Source organism: Periophthalmus magnuspinnatus, chromosome 6 (genome assembly GCF_009829125.3).
Source record: "Periophthalmus magnuspinnatus isolate fPerMag1 chromosome 6, fPerMag1.2.pri, whole genome shotgun sequence".
Taxonomy (NCBI): Eukaryota; Metazoa; Chordata; class Actinopteri; order Gobiiformes; family Gobiidae; genus Periophthalmus; species Periophthalmus magnuspinnatus.
In genome coordinates, this window is record NC_047131.1 from 33,003,834 (window position 1) to 33,020,858 (window position 17,025).

At 42.0% G+C, this 17,025-nt stretch overlaps 1 protein-coding gene across 1 annotated transcript in view; it reads right to left on the reverse strand.

Annotated features, from left to right (window-relative positions):
* Positions 1–17,025, reverse strand: part of tspan33b (tetraspanin 33b) — a 48,580-nt gene that overhangs the window by 6,401 nt on the left and 25,154 nt on the right. Inside the window, exons 5-7 of the mRNA XM_033968776.2 lie at positions 12,649–12,744; positions 10,633–10,761; positions 5,067–5,228 (exon numbers count right to left, since the gene is read on the reverse strand). Coding sequence (XP_033824667.1) covers positions 5,067–5,228; positions 10,633–10,761; positions 12,649–12,744 — 387 coding nt within the window. The remainder of the gene's footprint in view (positions 1–5,066; positions 5,229–10,632; positions 10,762–12,648; positions 12,745–17,025) is intronic.

Consider the following 17,025-nt stretch of genomic DNA (forward strand, 5'->3'; position numbering starts at 1 on the left):
GTGGTTATGCAATATTCAAAATGAGAGAAAATCATTGAATGTAAAAAAAAGTTTAGCTGCGTGCTGTGTCATAAAAGGCCTTACGTGTCGAAAATTTCGCTCATTAAAATTGATTGTGTTTGTCATTTGTTTTATGTGTTTCTTGAATGTCAAAGTCGGATCCAAAGTCAAACCTAAATACTTGAATTCTTTGATAAGATCTAGTTCTACTCCATCCAAAAGGAACGCAGCAGCTAGCACGTTAGCTGTGTCCATTTATATAAACAGTCTATGGTTAGCGTCAGGCTCCGGGAAATGTATGTCAATAGAAATCCAAGCTGTGCGTTTGTGTACTTAAATCAGATGCCATCACAGAAACGGTAATGGTCGACATCTCTGTGTACATGATTTTATATTTTCTGTGACGCTATAAAAGATCCAATAGACACTTTTAGGAGTTGTAGTGATATATTTATATAGGGAGTCTCTTTTAGGTTGACAGCATCACACAGACACATTTTTCCACTGGAGCCATTGCAGAGAAAACATGTTTTTTCGTGCCGGGGCTTTCAGGTCTTACGCCAGAAAATCAAACAACATTTATGGAGCTGTCCCAATGGGAGACACTTCTGCTCGTCCAAGGAAGAAGCAGCTCTCACAATATGGTGCAACTTCGGTCTCTTCTTTAGTCTACAGTGTTGTGTTTTAGCTGGCAGTGGTCAGTAAGTTCCAAATGAGCCAGAACTCGAACGTGTCCATTGGGTTTATTGTGGAAAATTGGAGGCAGGGGGCGCTGTGGGCGAAGAAAAACTCACACTAAAACTTTTGTGCAGAATTGAAGACGTCTGGCTGCTCTTCTTCAGTTCTGGTCAGATTAAAACTGGACACTGCCTTATATCTGTCTGAGGGGAGGGGCTAACGACACACGCTCACACACACCGGTTTGTTTACAGTTTCTGAGCGACAGTGGCTCAGTTGGTAGAGCATTTGTCTACTGATCCAAAGGCTGGCGGTTCAAATCCTGCTCTCGACATACACGTTATTGGTTGAGCGTTTAGATCTACTGACCCACAGGTTGTCGGTGCGATTCCAGCTCCCACAGATGAATGCTGTTGTTGTGTTCTTGGGCAAGACACTTAACCCACCTCACCCCAGTGTCTGTGTGAGTAGTTCCTTGATGTAAAGCACTTTGAAGATGGAAAAGCGATATATAAAAATGTAATGTATCATGTGACCGTTCTAGCTCTTACCTGGACAACACAAACATTTGGATAGTGGAACATCATCGAGGTCAAGATCATTGCAAGTGCCAAAGATACAATATATAGTTTAGGTAAAGCTTATACAAAACGTAAACTTGTGCTGCCATAGACTAATAAATGGACATAGCTAACCAGCTAGCCGCCACGTTATAAACAGGAAGTGATCATGAGCGCACTTCTGGCTCCAATTCACTTTTTATATAAAAACTGTGTCCTCTCTGTCTCTGCTGCTGTCAGACTCATTTCAGTCTTAAATGTTGGTATTAACTTTCTCTGCCTCAAGTGGAGGAGTTCAAGTATCTCGGGGTCTTGTTCACGAGTGAGAGAAGGATGGAGCGTGAGATTGACAGGCGGATCGGTGCAGCGTCTGCAGTGATGCGGTCGCTGTATCGGTCCGTTGTGGTGAAGAAGGAGCTGAGCCCAAAGGCGAAGCTCTCGATTTACCTCAATCTAAGTTCCTGCCCTCACCTATGGTCATGAGCTCTGGGTAATGACCGAAAGGACAAAGTCACGGATACAAGCGGCTGAAATGGGCTTCCTCCGCAGAGTGGCCGGGCGCACCCTTAGGGATAGGGTGAGGAGCTCGGTCACACGGGAGGAGCTCGGAGTAGAGCCGCTGCTCCTCCACGTTGAGAGGAACCAGCTGAGGCTCGGGCATCTGCTCAGGATGCCTCCTGGACGCCTCCCTAGGGAGGTGTTCTGGGCATGTCCCACCAGGAGGAGGCCCCGGGGAAGACCCAGGACACGCTGGAGGGACTATGTCTCTCGGCTGGCCTGGGAACGCCTTGGGGTCCCACCGGAGGAGCTGGAGGACGTGTCCGGGGTGAGGGAAGTCTGGGAGTACCTGTTTGGACTGCTGCCCCCGCGACCCGGCCCCGGATAAGAGGAAGAAAATGGATGGATGTTCGTATTAACCCTCTACATGATCCTGGGGTTTTTATTTCACTATTGTGTCTGTAAATCAAGATCTGAACATTAATAACAGACAAATCAGGTCCTTCTTTCCCCAAGGTCGCTCCTGTTAGCGTTAGCAACAGGTTTGATTGACAGTGTTGCTAAGCGTCCGCTCCCTGATAAACCAGCGGTGTGGGCGGGAAGGGGCGTTACCTTCAACAGCCTCGCTCCTGATTGGTTCTTTGGTTGCTATGATACTCGAGGTCGGAATTACAAATTTGAAACTCTGCTCCAAATTCACCCTTAAAACTGCTCCGGCCTCGATGAGCTTCATGTGGAGCTGAAGCTGTGGTGACGTCTCACTCACTCACTTCTTAACACAATCTGTGGATAAACACTTTACTCCATTGTGACTTTCTCTCTAATGCGACAGTGTTCATTATAAACGTTCGCTGCAGACTTGATGAAGACGTATTGTTCTTAGACGCAGGTGCAAGGTCGTCATCAATGAAGTGTTTCGTGTACTGTCTGAGCGCTGGATCCATCGCCCCGTGTGACTCCGCCTCAGAACCGGCTCAGTCGTCAATATGTGAGCGGCGCCGACAGGCTCGATCTCTTAAGCCCCGGTTGATGCCTGCATTGATGTGATCTGTGCGCGAGCTGGGTTAAGACTAGACCCGACCATCCTGCTGGAGAATTATAGGAATTTAACACCGCAAAAGACTGGGGAGTTTGCCAATTACAGCTCTGCGCGTCGGAGTGCGCTCTGGTGTAGGCCGAGGCTGTGGACACGTGACACTCCCAACGCCAAGACGAGGGCCAGATACAACTGAACAGAGGTGAAAGACGTAAAATAACCATCACCGATCACTCACACGTTCCACTTTCATACTACACAATGTGGTGAAGTGTTTTGCTTAAGGACACGACGACAGAACTTGGTCCGTGTGGGAACTGATCCTCTGACCTTCAGGTTTGGGGCCCACTGCTCTAAACACTATCGCCCCATAAAAGAACAGATACGGGAGCAAAAAAACTAAAAAACTCAAGTAAAAGGATCACATGAAAACTACTTAAGTATTTAAAAATGTACTTAAAGAATAAAAAGTAAACATATTTCACACAGATTTTGAGGCCTAGTAAAGGTTCAAACAGTAACAAAAGTACTTTTACTTTTCAGTCCTGTTCAAAAATGTAGTGGAGTAAAATACTAATACTGCTCTCTAATGTACTCAAGGAGAAGTAAAAAGTACACACTGTAAAATGTACTAAAATAAAGTACAGATAACTCATATTTTTACTTAAGTACAGGTTTTGGTGTCAAATAAAAAAGTATTTCAAGTATTTCAAACAATACATAAACTTTCGCACTTCGCAGTAACAGGACGGACATGACGATTGGGGTCAGTGCTGTTTGGGTCAAAGGTCACGTTTTTTACACAGCATTTTTCCACCTTCAAGTCGCTCAAAACACTTTGCATTAAGGACACCTGGAGCGAGGTGTTTTGCCCAAGGACACAACTACAGTATTCATCTGTAGGAGCTGGAATCGCACCACCAACCTTCAGATCAGTGGACAAACACCAACTTCATTCTGTGTTTAGATTTATAACACACTCTGTAGTTTCCATAATGACATTTTAGCTAAAAAAGTCTTCGTCATGTTAATGTGTTTCATAGCTGCTCATGAAATAACCTCGACACGTACGAGCTCTGAGGTGTACACAATCTCGCAATTTTCTCAATTTTGGAAAGCTAAGTCCCCTCATACCTCCATCCCATGAAGAAACTCGCCCAGGGCTCCTACAAAGTTAGAAATAGCCCTGCTTCTATGTGTGTGTGTGTGTACATGTGTGTGTGCGTGTGTATTATTGCCCACAGCGATCTAAAAACTAGTGTGTGTATATTTTGGACTATAAGTACATAAATATTTGCAAAGTCCCTGGGGGGATCTCAGTCTGGTTCAATTTTATTTGTTATTATTTAATGAAAAATTGTGATTTTTGAGGTGTCATTACTGTTTATGAACACTAGGGGGCCCCGCCTGATTTGCTGCTGTAGAATCAACAGAAAATGTGGATCGTACAATGAACGTTGTCGTCTTGACCATCAATCGGTCGATGGTTATTGGTAGAGATGGGTGTAGTGGTGAAGGAAGAGACTGCAGAACTTTACTGCCTGAAAATGAAATTGCCAATTTTTTCCTCTAAAAGTAAAATTTTGGATTTGATTGTCTATTTTTCCCCCCTCTCCACTAAAAATCTTACAAACTACAGAAAATGGTCAAAAGCTTAAAAGGGCAGTGTTCCGTGGTCATGTTTAACCCACTGGGGAAATCTTTTATGAATGATATAATAATAATAATGACAAATATACAGCCCGGACGTTACATTTTCGATGCATTTTTCAATGAAAGAAAGTGGGAAAAATAAAAATTGATTTTCTTCCAAACAAATTGATTTAGTGTTTTTGCCCAGCTCTGTATCTTACTAAACCAAAATGTTTTAGTCGACAAATTATGATTTAATTTAGATGATAAGTTTATGTGCACGACAGCAGAAATGAGTGAGTTTAATAACTGCACATAAATACACAGTTTACACACAGTTTCCTCGTTCTGTCTGTATAAATAGTTCTTGCAGTTGTCGTCTTGTGAGTGCATTTTGGGTCAGATACCTGCTCATATTTACTTTGTAGTTTTGAAAGCTTTTGCCACACCCCCTTTTTAGTCATCTGATTGATCGGCTGGACACGTCTTCAGTCGACCACAGACCTCGTTAAAAGTATTTCATAGCTGCTCATGAAATAACCTGGACAAGTATCAGCTCAATTTTGGAAAACTAACACCGACCCGTGAAGAATCCTGCCCAGGGCCGCAAAAACCTCCAAATACCCTGCTTCTGTAGTTGTGTGTAGTGGTGGAGGTCTTACCTGGGGCAGAGCCAGGCCCAGGGCGAGCGCTCCCACCAGCAGCAGGTGCGTCTCCATCCACAGCACGGCTCGGTCCGCACAGCCCACTGGGTAGATGGACTTATTGGCCTCCACGAACTTCTGCGTCTGGACCCCGAAGCCGCACATGGTGTTGATCACAGCCTGTCGGAAAGTCAGTTTGAGGTTAGTGATACTTTGCAGTGAAATCTTTCTTTCTTTCTTTATTCTTTGACAGGGACCATGTACAAATTCATTAATCTTACAAAGAAAAGATGATTTGCACCAGATTTAGCTACTGCTACTTTCCATCTGCAGTCCCTGAGCAGGTGAACACACATTAAAAAACACATATCAATTGACAATTACAATATACGACTACGATCTGCAGTACATATGTCCCCCCCAGTCCAAACTAATATAAAAATCATTATGTGCAGGTTTATACAGTGAGGACAGAGCAGCACCAACTAACTAGACTGATGTGACACGTTTGATTATTTAAAATGAACTTTGTCAAATTTCTAGTAAAACTATTAAAATCCACAGACAATTTCAGACTGTCTGGAGCTGATTCCACTGCCTCATGGTTTGATAAGAAAAAGACGATTGAGCAAAGGCCGAGGATCTTTTTGGAACTATGCAGGTATCATGCTTTTTTTTTTTTTTTTTTTTTTACACGTTAATCTCTATGGCAGTTACCATGGAGACGCAATGCAAACATTAGCAAATGCTGTCAAAAAAGATTTAAGATAAGTCTAAAACTTCAGAAAAAACACAAAATGGATTTAAAGAGCACGTTTTCAGGAGCTTGTGATTCATGGTCCAGTTTAAGAGTTTGATTTATAGCAAAAACAAACAGATAAACTTTTGGCTAATGCTAATACTAGCTAGCTTATGACTGTAATGTTATTTGAGAGTGACTTGTTTAAAAGCACAAATCAGCTCACCTGTTCCAGCTAAGTCAGATTGTATTAAAATAAAGCTCATATTAAAGTCTAACTTGAGTAAACAGCATCAAACAGAGCAGTGCCCTAAGTTAGCATCACACACCCAGGGAGTGTCGATGACTTCAGCTGCAGAATATCCACTGCTCTAAATAAAAGAGCGCACAGTTTCAGTCTCTGAAGAGCCCTTTAATTGCACAGGTTAATCTCAGCGTGTTGTTTTGTTTGTTCCGGGGCATCTGAGGCAGCGGCTCCTCGTGAAACAACATTAATATTTTTATGCCTTTATGAAATCCATTACTGAAAAACCTCATTATCATTATTTTGTTGATTTTTGACCCAAAACCATTAAGAAAGCTGTGTTCTGATTGCACAAAAGTAGTTAATTCCTGCCCCCTGCCTGATGCTGCCAGTCACTTTAATCTCTTTTTTTTTTTTTTACGTAAGCCAAACCTGTCAATCAATCACAGGATATGATTCTAGACAGGTCTATTGAAAGAAATCTGGGGGCCTGGGGAAAGAAGCCTCACATTGCCCCCCCTGTAATACAAATTAATAGTTGAGAGTTCAGTGCTGGGCCCCTAAAACCCTGCAGCCCGGGCCAACAGACTCCTCTGGCACCCCCTGTTTGTAAAGTTTTGTCTAAATGTGTGGTTCTGCTGTTCTCTGCTGCTGTTCTTTTCTGGATTTTCCTGAAAAGATCAGCTTGAAGGTCAATTATCAGGGGAGCCACCAGGGGGGAGAAAGGGGTCTGTTACTCCGGGCCCCATGGTCTTAGGGGCCCAGAATTAGACTCTTTTCCTATTAATTTATATTACAGTGGGGCCCATGAGATTTTTCTCTAAATTTCTGTCAGTGCCTGTTAATTAATGTTTTGGTTTCCTTAACGTAGTGAAGTAAATTTACCGTATTTTCTGGACTACAAGTGTCACTTTTTTTCATAGTTTATCCGGGGGAGCGACTTATACTCAGAGGCGACTTGTATGTGAAATTATTCAAATATCTTACGTTAACAAACCAGACACGTGTTCAGTTCTGTCTGTGCTTCATGGAGCTGAATAAATATAAATGTGTTACGTTAGCGTGATGTACTGATATTCAGCCTGTTGGTCCACATTTTATTATTATTATTACAACTTGATTTAAAGAGAAAATGTCTGTTCTTGGTCTTGATTTTGTAAATTTAATTTCCCCAAAAATGGGACTTATAGTCCAGTGCGACTTATATATGTTTTTTTCTTCATTTCTTCATTGACTTGCCTGGACTTTTTAAAAGCTAAAGACCTTTTTTATTTAGAAAAGCTTATTGTTGATGTTTTTAGCATTTAGCAATTTAGTGTTGGTTTAAAGTTCTTCTTTATTGTAGCTCTGAGATTCTATGGAACGAAGAGTGCACTGTTAATAAAAAGTATTAGTAGTAGTAGTAGTAGTAGTAGTAGTAGTAGTAGTAGTAGTAGTAGTAGTAGTAGTAGTAGTAGTAGTAATAGTAATAGTAGTAGTCCAGAAAAACAGTAGTAAAGTACTGTACTTAAGTAAAGTACTGATACATAAAAAATCTACTTAAGTAAAAGTAAAAAGTACACACTGTAAAACTGACTTGAGTACATTTGAGAGCTGTATCTGTACTTTCTACTCCACTAAATTTTTGAACAGGACTGAAAAGTAAAACTACTTTTCATAAGATTTGAAGGGTTAGTTTGACTATGACAAAAATAAATATGCTAAATTTCACTCTTGAAGTACATTTTTAAAGGGGTATTTAATGTGATACGTTTACTTGAGTAACCTCTCTTTTACAGATACTGAGGTAAAAAGTCCCACATCTCAAAATGATGTTACTACAATAATATAAATGCACAGGCTTAGATAAATACTTAAACTATAAACATCGTTCTCTTTATGTTGAATGGACAAAGTGAACTGTGTAGGTCAAGCCACAGTACATCATCTCCCTCGGTTTTCTACACATCACAGAAGCTTTTGTAATCCAGTATTTTATGTCCATTATGAGCAGCTTTAGTCGAGGCGAGACCTGCGCTCCAGCCCGTGCGCCCATTTTAAACACGAGAAACCAGGTCAGGCCGGTCCGAGTCCATTTGAAGCAGAGACACAAACCCCGGACGTCCCCACGACACCGATGCAGTAGCACATCTCAAACAGCAGGACGCAGCACTGCCCCAGTTTAAACGCTGATTAATTCATTGATTTGTCTCGTCCGGGCGGAGGAAAAAGTTGCTGTGATCTTTGGCCTCGCGGCGCGGTGTAGGCGTGTCGGTATTAGCGTGTTGTTGTGCGTCTTTGGGGAGCAGGAGGACGTGTCTGACCTGCATACGCTCCATGGAACCACTCTGTATCTGTCTCTGCGAGCGCAAACTGTGGGCTCAGCTATCCGGCACTATGCTATTTACATACTAAACATATTCTTACATACGCACTTATCTGTCCGAGGCGCGCACAGGCCGACGGACGCATATCATAAATGTTTAATCAAAAAGGATTTTCCACACAAGTAAACCGGCCCGGCCCATTATAAAGACTGAGAACACTGCAGACAAAATTACATGTTTGCGAGATTGGGTTTTTAACGTGGACCGTGGCGTTTTCATATTTGATCAATTCCCACAGGACAGATATTTGTAAAATTACACATTCCGTTGCTTCACTCGCCAACCGTGTCATTGGCGAGTGAGTAATGGCTATATTTACTCGAATGGGAAGCGGAACTGCCCTCGATTGCGACCACGTTTTTTAGACATTTTGGGGCATTTAGAAGATCGTGCACAGGGGCAGCGGTGACAGAAGATGATGGAGGGAAAGAGCAGGGAGGAAACGCCAGTAAATTGTTGGAGTCTGAACTCTGACCCACAATGCATTGCGTTTACACCCGTTTCTATGGCTTTGTGAGGAAAGAAAGCGGACATTGCCTTAAATATACGTCTGTGTGACTCAGGAGGCGAGCAAATACATACACTGTGTAGTTTATGCGCTTGTTTCTGTAAAGACGTCATTGTTTTATCTGGAATGTTCCACAGCAAAGCATTAAATAAGCAGGAGATACCACGGGTGTAGCACCGAATTCTGAGCCCGAGGTAAAAATCATCTTGGGGCCCCACGCTACAAGTTTTCTTATAAAAAGTGCATAATACAGAGTTTGTGAGGGGCCCCTCTTCACACTGGACCCTTTACCCCCACAGTCTGACGCCCCTGGGAGATGCCGCCATGCCAGTCTAGTTACAGATCAGGTTTGTGGAGTAACAAGCTCAGTCCCAGTAAGAATACATGTTTTTTTTTTAGTTTGTTTAGCGATTAAAACACTTGTAATTGAATAAATGTCAGATTAATACCGTATTGAGTAACATTCCAACTTCATTGAGACAACCAAGTGGCAAAATCACCCATGTACATCCGCCGTATTGTTCTTGTGTCTTTATGGTTCTCATCTCTGTGGATCAGTGTGTTATAATGTAAACATTTTAAATCACAATATTCATCTAAAACCACTTAATAAAAGAAACGACTCCGCTGATTTCCACGTTAGAAAACTGTGGTGTCCAATGGAGCTGACGTCGCCGTAAACGTCGTCACAACACAGCGCCACATGTTGTAGCGCCCCCTATGGATAGATGCATTTCACACTAGAGCGGCACTTTTTTTTTTCATTTGTACCAAAATGACGACGCGACGCTGCCGAATCCTACGAGTATCAACGATTAAGAAAATAAAACTGGAGAAGGAAGTGCGGACGTCACAGTGGGCGTGTCACAGTGGGCGTGTCACAGTGGGCGTGTCACAGTGGGCGTGTCGATGGCGGTGAAAAGGAAGGTTGATCAGCAATACTCCATCATAAAAATAAGCGATTAAAGATTGCTCAAACATGAATCACTCCAAAAACAACTTTGGGGTGAGTAAATATTGAGGGGAAACGACTGTAACACTGTTTAAATCTCTGAAAAGTCCATTTTGCAGAAAAGGTTTGATTTAAATCCCCCAAAAAATAAATACATTTCCACCACCTAAAGAAAGACATTTTTTAACCCATAAAGTGAACTCTTTGCCGAGATGTTTATAAAAATTAATCTGGAAACGCGATCAATATGTCGTCAGGCAACATGTTATTTTCATAAGTAGTTTCTATGTGTTGAAGAAAACCACACCATTTTTCCTAAACCAACAACATCTTCTGTTACGGTGTATTACTTTTTATTCCCTGTTAGTCCTAAAGGTTAAGATGAGCCCATTTGCAGGGCCGAGTCCCACTGCACTTTCTATTGATTTGTCCTGGTTTGAAAGTGCCTCTTTGTGAACATATTGTACTTAATACTTTTCAAATCTCTTCTTTTGTTTTTTTTTAAGGGTCTTATTAGGATTGTCCCTTGCCAAACGGAGGGCTAAAATAAATACTTGGAAATTTACTGTATCTTTTAAATCCAATTGAGACAAACTTCCAAGACACTGGCTCAGGTTTATTACAGTTGGTTACCTTGGGAGAAACCATCTGGGAGGGCATCTGTTTTACTGCACATATAGAAAGAATCATAAAAGTATTTGCTTACTTTAAAGTTGGCAGTGATCTCCGTAGGGTCTTTGCATTTATTTATCACAGTAGTAAAGAAGAATCCCACCTCTCCCGGTACGGGCGTGCAGCAGGAATATGGAACGCCGCATCTCTCGGAGCTCGGGTTCTCCGGTGTGCAATTAAAGTAGAGGTTCCAGGACCAGTCTTTGTAGTCGTTCCATCCGCAGCATTTGAACTGTGATGGCGAGAAGGCAGAGGCAAAGGTATTTTTAGAATCTCGGACAGCGCGATGGTATACATCCTGTAAGCCCGGACCATTCCCGAGGGAACGCCAAGGCTTCGATGCAAGTGAGCCGGGAGGAAGAACACGGAAAAATCTGTGCAAGAATCCCACTGAGGAAGCGAGAGAACTGGAAGTTACTGAGGGAGCGGTGATGAAATCCAAAGCAAAACATGTGCAAGGTTTTGTGGTGCACTCAAGGTCTATTGATTTACGAAGAAAAATATATTGATCACAGGCCAAGGTAAAGTTTATCTAAAATGCACTAAGGCAGCTGTGGCCATCAGGGGTGGAGCCGGACAGTTTGGATTGGAAGAGTTAAGGTGGTGCTAAGGTCTTCACTGTGGGCGCTCACTTCACATGGAAACACAGAATTTACCATTTTTATTTCCCTTTTGGAGTGATTTTTTTAATTTTTTATTGTAGTCTCATTTTGAACACTTCACTGTTTCCATTTGAGGTTTTTTTTTTAAATTTTTTTTGGATGTGCTATAAAAATGGGGTAAAAATCTATGGGGGCCATTCTAGGGGAGGCTAGGGGCCCCTCAAGCCCCCCTCCTGGCTCCGCCCCTGTCCATAGTGTATTTTGGTTTAACTTCATGCAAAACAGTCGCACTTTTGAACAGCAGAAATGACTGAGCGATAAAAAAACATTATCATTAAACGTAGCTATGGGGACGAGTGGGTAATGTCACCAAGCTACACGTCAGATCTGTGGAGAGGTGTTTCTATCAAGAAATTTCTACGCAATAAACACATCTGTAAATGCAAGATAGTTTTAAGTGTGTTTTTGGATGTAAAATGAGGTCAAAAATGTTGATTAAAGTGACTTTAAATTCAGAAAATATGCACACCACAGTTTGAGAAACACTTGAGAAACTACGGTGGGTGAAAGCGAGCTCGTTAAACGCAAAAACAATAAAAAAAAACAGCAGCATTAAATGTATCTGTTGCCATAGATATGAGTAGGCGACACCACAAAGCCAAGTTACAAGTCAGATCTGTGGCGAGGTGTTTTCCAAGAAATTTCTGAGCAATAAAACATCTGTAATAATATGAATTTTAAAAAAAGACAGATACATTTAACGCCTTAGGAACACTCCAGGCAGAGCATAAGAAATCACCATGGAAACAAGCAGCATAAAAAAGTCTTAAAGATATTTTGTTGTTGTTAAAGTCAAGGTGAACTTTTTTGGTTCTTTTTTTAAGTATTCTGCACATAAATATGGAAACTTACAAGAATAAAACATTTAATACCTCCTTGATTAACTGATCCTCTGACTCAGACTGGGCCAGGTGGGGTAAATGTCTTGCTCGAGGACACAGCAACAGTTTCCACTAGAGCCACTGCTGCACCTATTGTTCCTTTACATTGACATCATGCTGGGGGTGTTCTTCTTATATGTCTATGGCGGTTTCCATGGTGATACAATGCACACATCAGCAAGAACAGACAAATAGTTTTAAGTCTTTTTGGTCTGAAAACTCAAGAAAAATACAAAATGGATTTAAACAGCACGGTTTCAGGAGCCTGTGATCAATCTGAGCGTTCACGGTCGTGTTTACGAGTCTGATTTTCAACAAAAAGGTGACAGCGACAAACTGAAAAACTGTTGGCTGATGTTAGCTAGCTTGTGACTGTAAAGGTTTTTGTGGGGGACTTGTTTAACAGCATAAACTGGCTCTTCTGTTGTAGTTCAGATAAGTCAGTCTGCACCAAAAACCTGTTTGTTTCAGGCCCAACACTGACTCTCCACCACTGGCCTCGTGCATTAATTCCAGTCAGGCGTTGGCTTTCAGAAATATGCAGAGGTGTTCTCTACGTGACTTTGTTCTGAGTACCTCTTTTTGGATGTAATCCATCAGGTTCTGCAGATCCAGGTCATCGCGGTAGTGCACAATGGCCTTCTTCACAAACTCACCCAGTGCGTCTCTGGTCTGCAAACAGCCACAGAAGACAGAGCTAATAAGTGAATGTATTATGCAGACATTATGAAGACATTATGAGGACATTATGAAGACATTATGCCGAGGGGTGAAGGCGACATTGTTAAAGGAATCGTTGGGTTTTTGTGAGTCGTCTGAGGCCAGTTCTTCTTTTCCTCAGCTCTCTTCTTCCAAACCGTTTCTTCTTACACATAACACACACATAAACTGCATATAAAAAAGTGATTTCTAAACATTTCACACCAAGTAGCACCTCAGAAAGTATTTGACCTTCAGAGAACCTCCAAATCAAATCCCGGTTTAAACGAGGCTATTCTCGGGCTAAACCAGGGCAAACCTAGGTATAAAATGGAGCTCAACTGTGCAAAGTAAATTTATCATTCATTTTTCTCATAGATTTTGTAAAAAAAAAAATGTATTAAAAGTTTGAAAGCTTTCTCTGGGCTAATCAACCTTATGGTAACCAGGGGTGGCGCCAGGAGGGGGCTTGAGGGGGCACTAGCCTCCCCTAAAAGGGCCAGTGTTCCTCCATAGCTCCCCCAAAGATTTTTGCTCCAATTTTGAATAAAACAATTAAAACAGCGAAAAATGAGATTGCAATTTTTAAAAAAATCCATTAGTTTTCATAAATCACTACGGGGGCAAACTACATTTAAAACTGGTCAAAACAGCGAAGAATATGTTCAGTGAGCACCCACACTGAAGACCTGAGCACCCCCCAGCTCCTCCAACCAAAAATATCTGGCACTGCCCCCTGGTGGTGACTAATGACATCAATTATTTAAAATCTGGATCTGAAACTTTATAAACCACCAAGTTATTGAAACCTTTAGCTGAATCTTGCATTTTAAATGTGCTTTTTGGACTTTATGGATATTAAATATTAGTTAGCACGCAGCTGGTTAGACTCTGCAGTGCCTTTGAACTCTTAATATTAGACATTTTTAAAAAGTCTATGGAAAAAAGAGTGTAAAATCTACTGTAGAGCAGCATGGCTCTACGTTATAGATATGCCAGATCTAAACTAAAGACAATCCCAAGGGGCAAAAATGTGGATTAAATGATTTGAACTGCCGATGAATCCTCGTACCACTTGAAGCTGCTTGTGTACGACCATTAGCGCGCGTACCACAGTTTGAGAAACACTGCTCTAGGCTACAGTATATTCAAACTATGGAAGGAGAAAGCAGCTAGTTAAGTGGATCTGTTTATCAAACAGCCCCAGACAGATTTTATTTTCTGTTTTTATAGCCCGAATAAGATTTCTATAGGCTGACCTGCTGTACAACGTTTTTGTATCTGCAAATGGATGTGCATGAGTCAATGTCTCTGGCCCGTCCTGAGGTTTAGTCCTGAGGTTTAGTCCTGAGGTTTAGTCCTGAGGTTTAGTCCTGAGGTTTAGTCCTGAGGTTTAGTCCTGAGGTTTAGTCCTGAGGTTTAGTCCTGGTGTTTAGTCCTGGTGTTTAGTCCTGGTGTTTAGTCCTGGTGTTTAGTCCTGGTGTTTAGTCCTGGTGTTTAGTCCTGGTGTTTAGTCCTGGTGTTTAGTCCTGGTGTTTAGTCCTGGTGTTTAGTCCTGGTGTTTAGTCCTGGTGTTTAGTCCTGGTGTTTAGTCCTGGTGTTTAGTCCTGGTGTTTAGTCCTGGTGTTTAGTCCTAGATCAGCCCTGGTTTGGTTTTAGTTTATCCCTGGTCCAGTCCTGGTTCAGTTTTGGTTTAGTCTTGCTTTAGTTTTGGTTTAGTTTTGGTTCAGTCCTGGTTCAGTCCTGGTTCAGTCCGTGGCAGTGGATCTCTCCTTCACTGTGGTTCTCCTCGAGGTTTCTCTTGTTCTCACTGGGTTTGTTTAAGTTGTTCCTGCAGGAGGAGGGTTTGAGGACAGGGGGCGCTCTGGGACAGTTCTCCATTTCCTTGTTTTCTATAAATATTGATTAATCTGTCTGTTTTTGACCAGCGCCTGTTTCACTGTTAGATTTTGTAACTTTCTGTTGTTTAAATTAAAGCCCCAAGAGGCGACTGCTGTTGTGCTTTTGGGCTTTACAAAAATGCGTCGAATTGAAGTAAATCATTTGAGATTTTGAGGAATCAACCCAAATGTTAAAGTCGTGATTCTATTTGATGCTTAATGAAGGAATAAATTACTGCGGTTAATCAAGGGCACTTTGGCAGTCGATAGAGATTAACCCACGCCCCACTGTAAATACCAACATGACAGAAACAATTCAACTCAAATTATAATTCTTATCCATGTGATTTAGCCTACATTAACTCGGAACATTTTGAAGTAATTGCTCTTCATAATTATTTCAAAATTTGTGACCCTGTGTGAACCAGTACTGACGAAAACACGGCTCTAGTTTACAGTATCTCCACACGGATGCTCTGCCGCACACAGCGTCAAACTGTTAGACAAAGGCCACACCAGGAGCGTGGAGTTTTATTATTAACAGATTTATACACAGGATCAGGAGCGTCGGACTGGGAGGGTAAAGGGTACAGTTTGCCCAGGGCCCAGGGCAGAAAGGGGCCCCTCACAAAGTCTCTAATGAGCATTTTTTATGGGGGTAATGCCTCTTCTCGCCTGCAACGCTGTCAATCAAACCTGTGGCTAATGCTAGCTTGTTAAAATCATTATATTTTCTTGAGTTGGTTGTTCCCCCCTCTGGTTTGTTGTTGTGGTGTGGAAGTTAGCCATAAACAAAGTAGTGTACTCCATTCAGTGTAGTGAAGAGTGCAGTGAGCGTTACACTGGAGAAACTAAACGGACACTCCATAAGAGAAAGAACCAACACGAGAGAGAGCAGCTCAGGACCACAGTCTGCTGTCCATCTCCATCTCAAAGACACTGACCACTCCTTTGAAGAGAGTGAGGTTCAGATCTGAGCCAGAGAAAAGAAATGGTTTGAGAGGAGAGTTAAAGACGTTATTTTTGTTAAGAAAGACAATTCTTCCTTAAACAGGAATAGGGGCCTCAGACATAATCTCTCCCCCATCTATAACTCCATCCTCAGACCCAGAACAAACAGGAACAAAGAGAACAATTACAGGCTGAATAAGGTTGTTAAGGAGGAAACTGGAGACAATAGTTGTTATAGCAGTTTCAGTGCAGTTAGAGCTTCCCTTAAGGCAGTGTCCAGCAGTAATCTGACCAGAACTGAAGAAGCGTCTTGGATGAACAGCCAAATGACTTCACTCCTACAACGATTTGTCCAGTTGACAGATTTAAACTTAGACTTTTGTTGTGCAAAACTTCGCTTATGGGCTAAGCTGTTGTCCACAGACTGTATAAAGAAGCGGACTGAATGAGTGTGATGTCACCCGCAGCGTTCGGCTCCAAATGAATCTCGTCGAGGCTAGAGCAGCTGTAGCGGGCAATTTGGAGCCAAGTTCAATATTTAGAACTCCAACCACGAGTATCATAGCAACCAAAGAACCAATTAGCAAGAAGCGGGCACTTAGCGACAGGTTTGATTGACAGCTTTGCTATTGGGAGCGACCTCGGGGAAAGAAGGTACATGATTTGTCTGTTATAATAATAATAATAATAATAATAATAATACATTTTATTTGAAAGCGCCTTTCAGGACACTCAAGGACACTGTACGAGACAAAGTTAAAAACACATATTTACAGATAAAACAGAGATACAAAACTGGATGAAGGTGAGAGTGACTGACTATGTGGTGTAGGATTGTGTGAACAGGTGGTGATGAGACGGGCAGAGGGGACAGAGAGCTGGAGAGAGGAAGAGGAGCAGAGGGAGTGAGAGGGAATGGAGATGTGGAGGAGGTCAGAGATGTAAGGTGGGGCCAGGTTATGGAGAGATTTGAAGGTGTTGAGGAGGAATGTACGAATGTAAATTTCTTGTTTTACGGACAAAATAGCTAAATAAAAACCCCAGGATCATGTAGAGCGGGTTAATACGAACATTTAAGACCAAAATGACGAGTCTGACAGCAGCAGTTACAGAGAGTGAGGACACAGTTTTTACACAGAAAGTGAACTGGAGCCAGAATTAGTGCCGGAAGTGCACCCATGATCACTTCCTGTTTGGAACGTGGTGGCTAGCAGGTTAGCTATGTCTATTTATATAAACAGTCTATGTACGGTACAGCAATTAACCTGCCGTCACACCTCACTGAGTCATTAGCAACTTAATGTAATCAAGGTTAAACTGGAACGTTCGGCTCCACTTTTGAATTAGTGCGGGCCCAGAGTTTGGTACTACACCCCTGCACAAGACGGCTATTGTTGCAAGTCTCATATTGATTAAGACACTT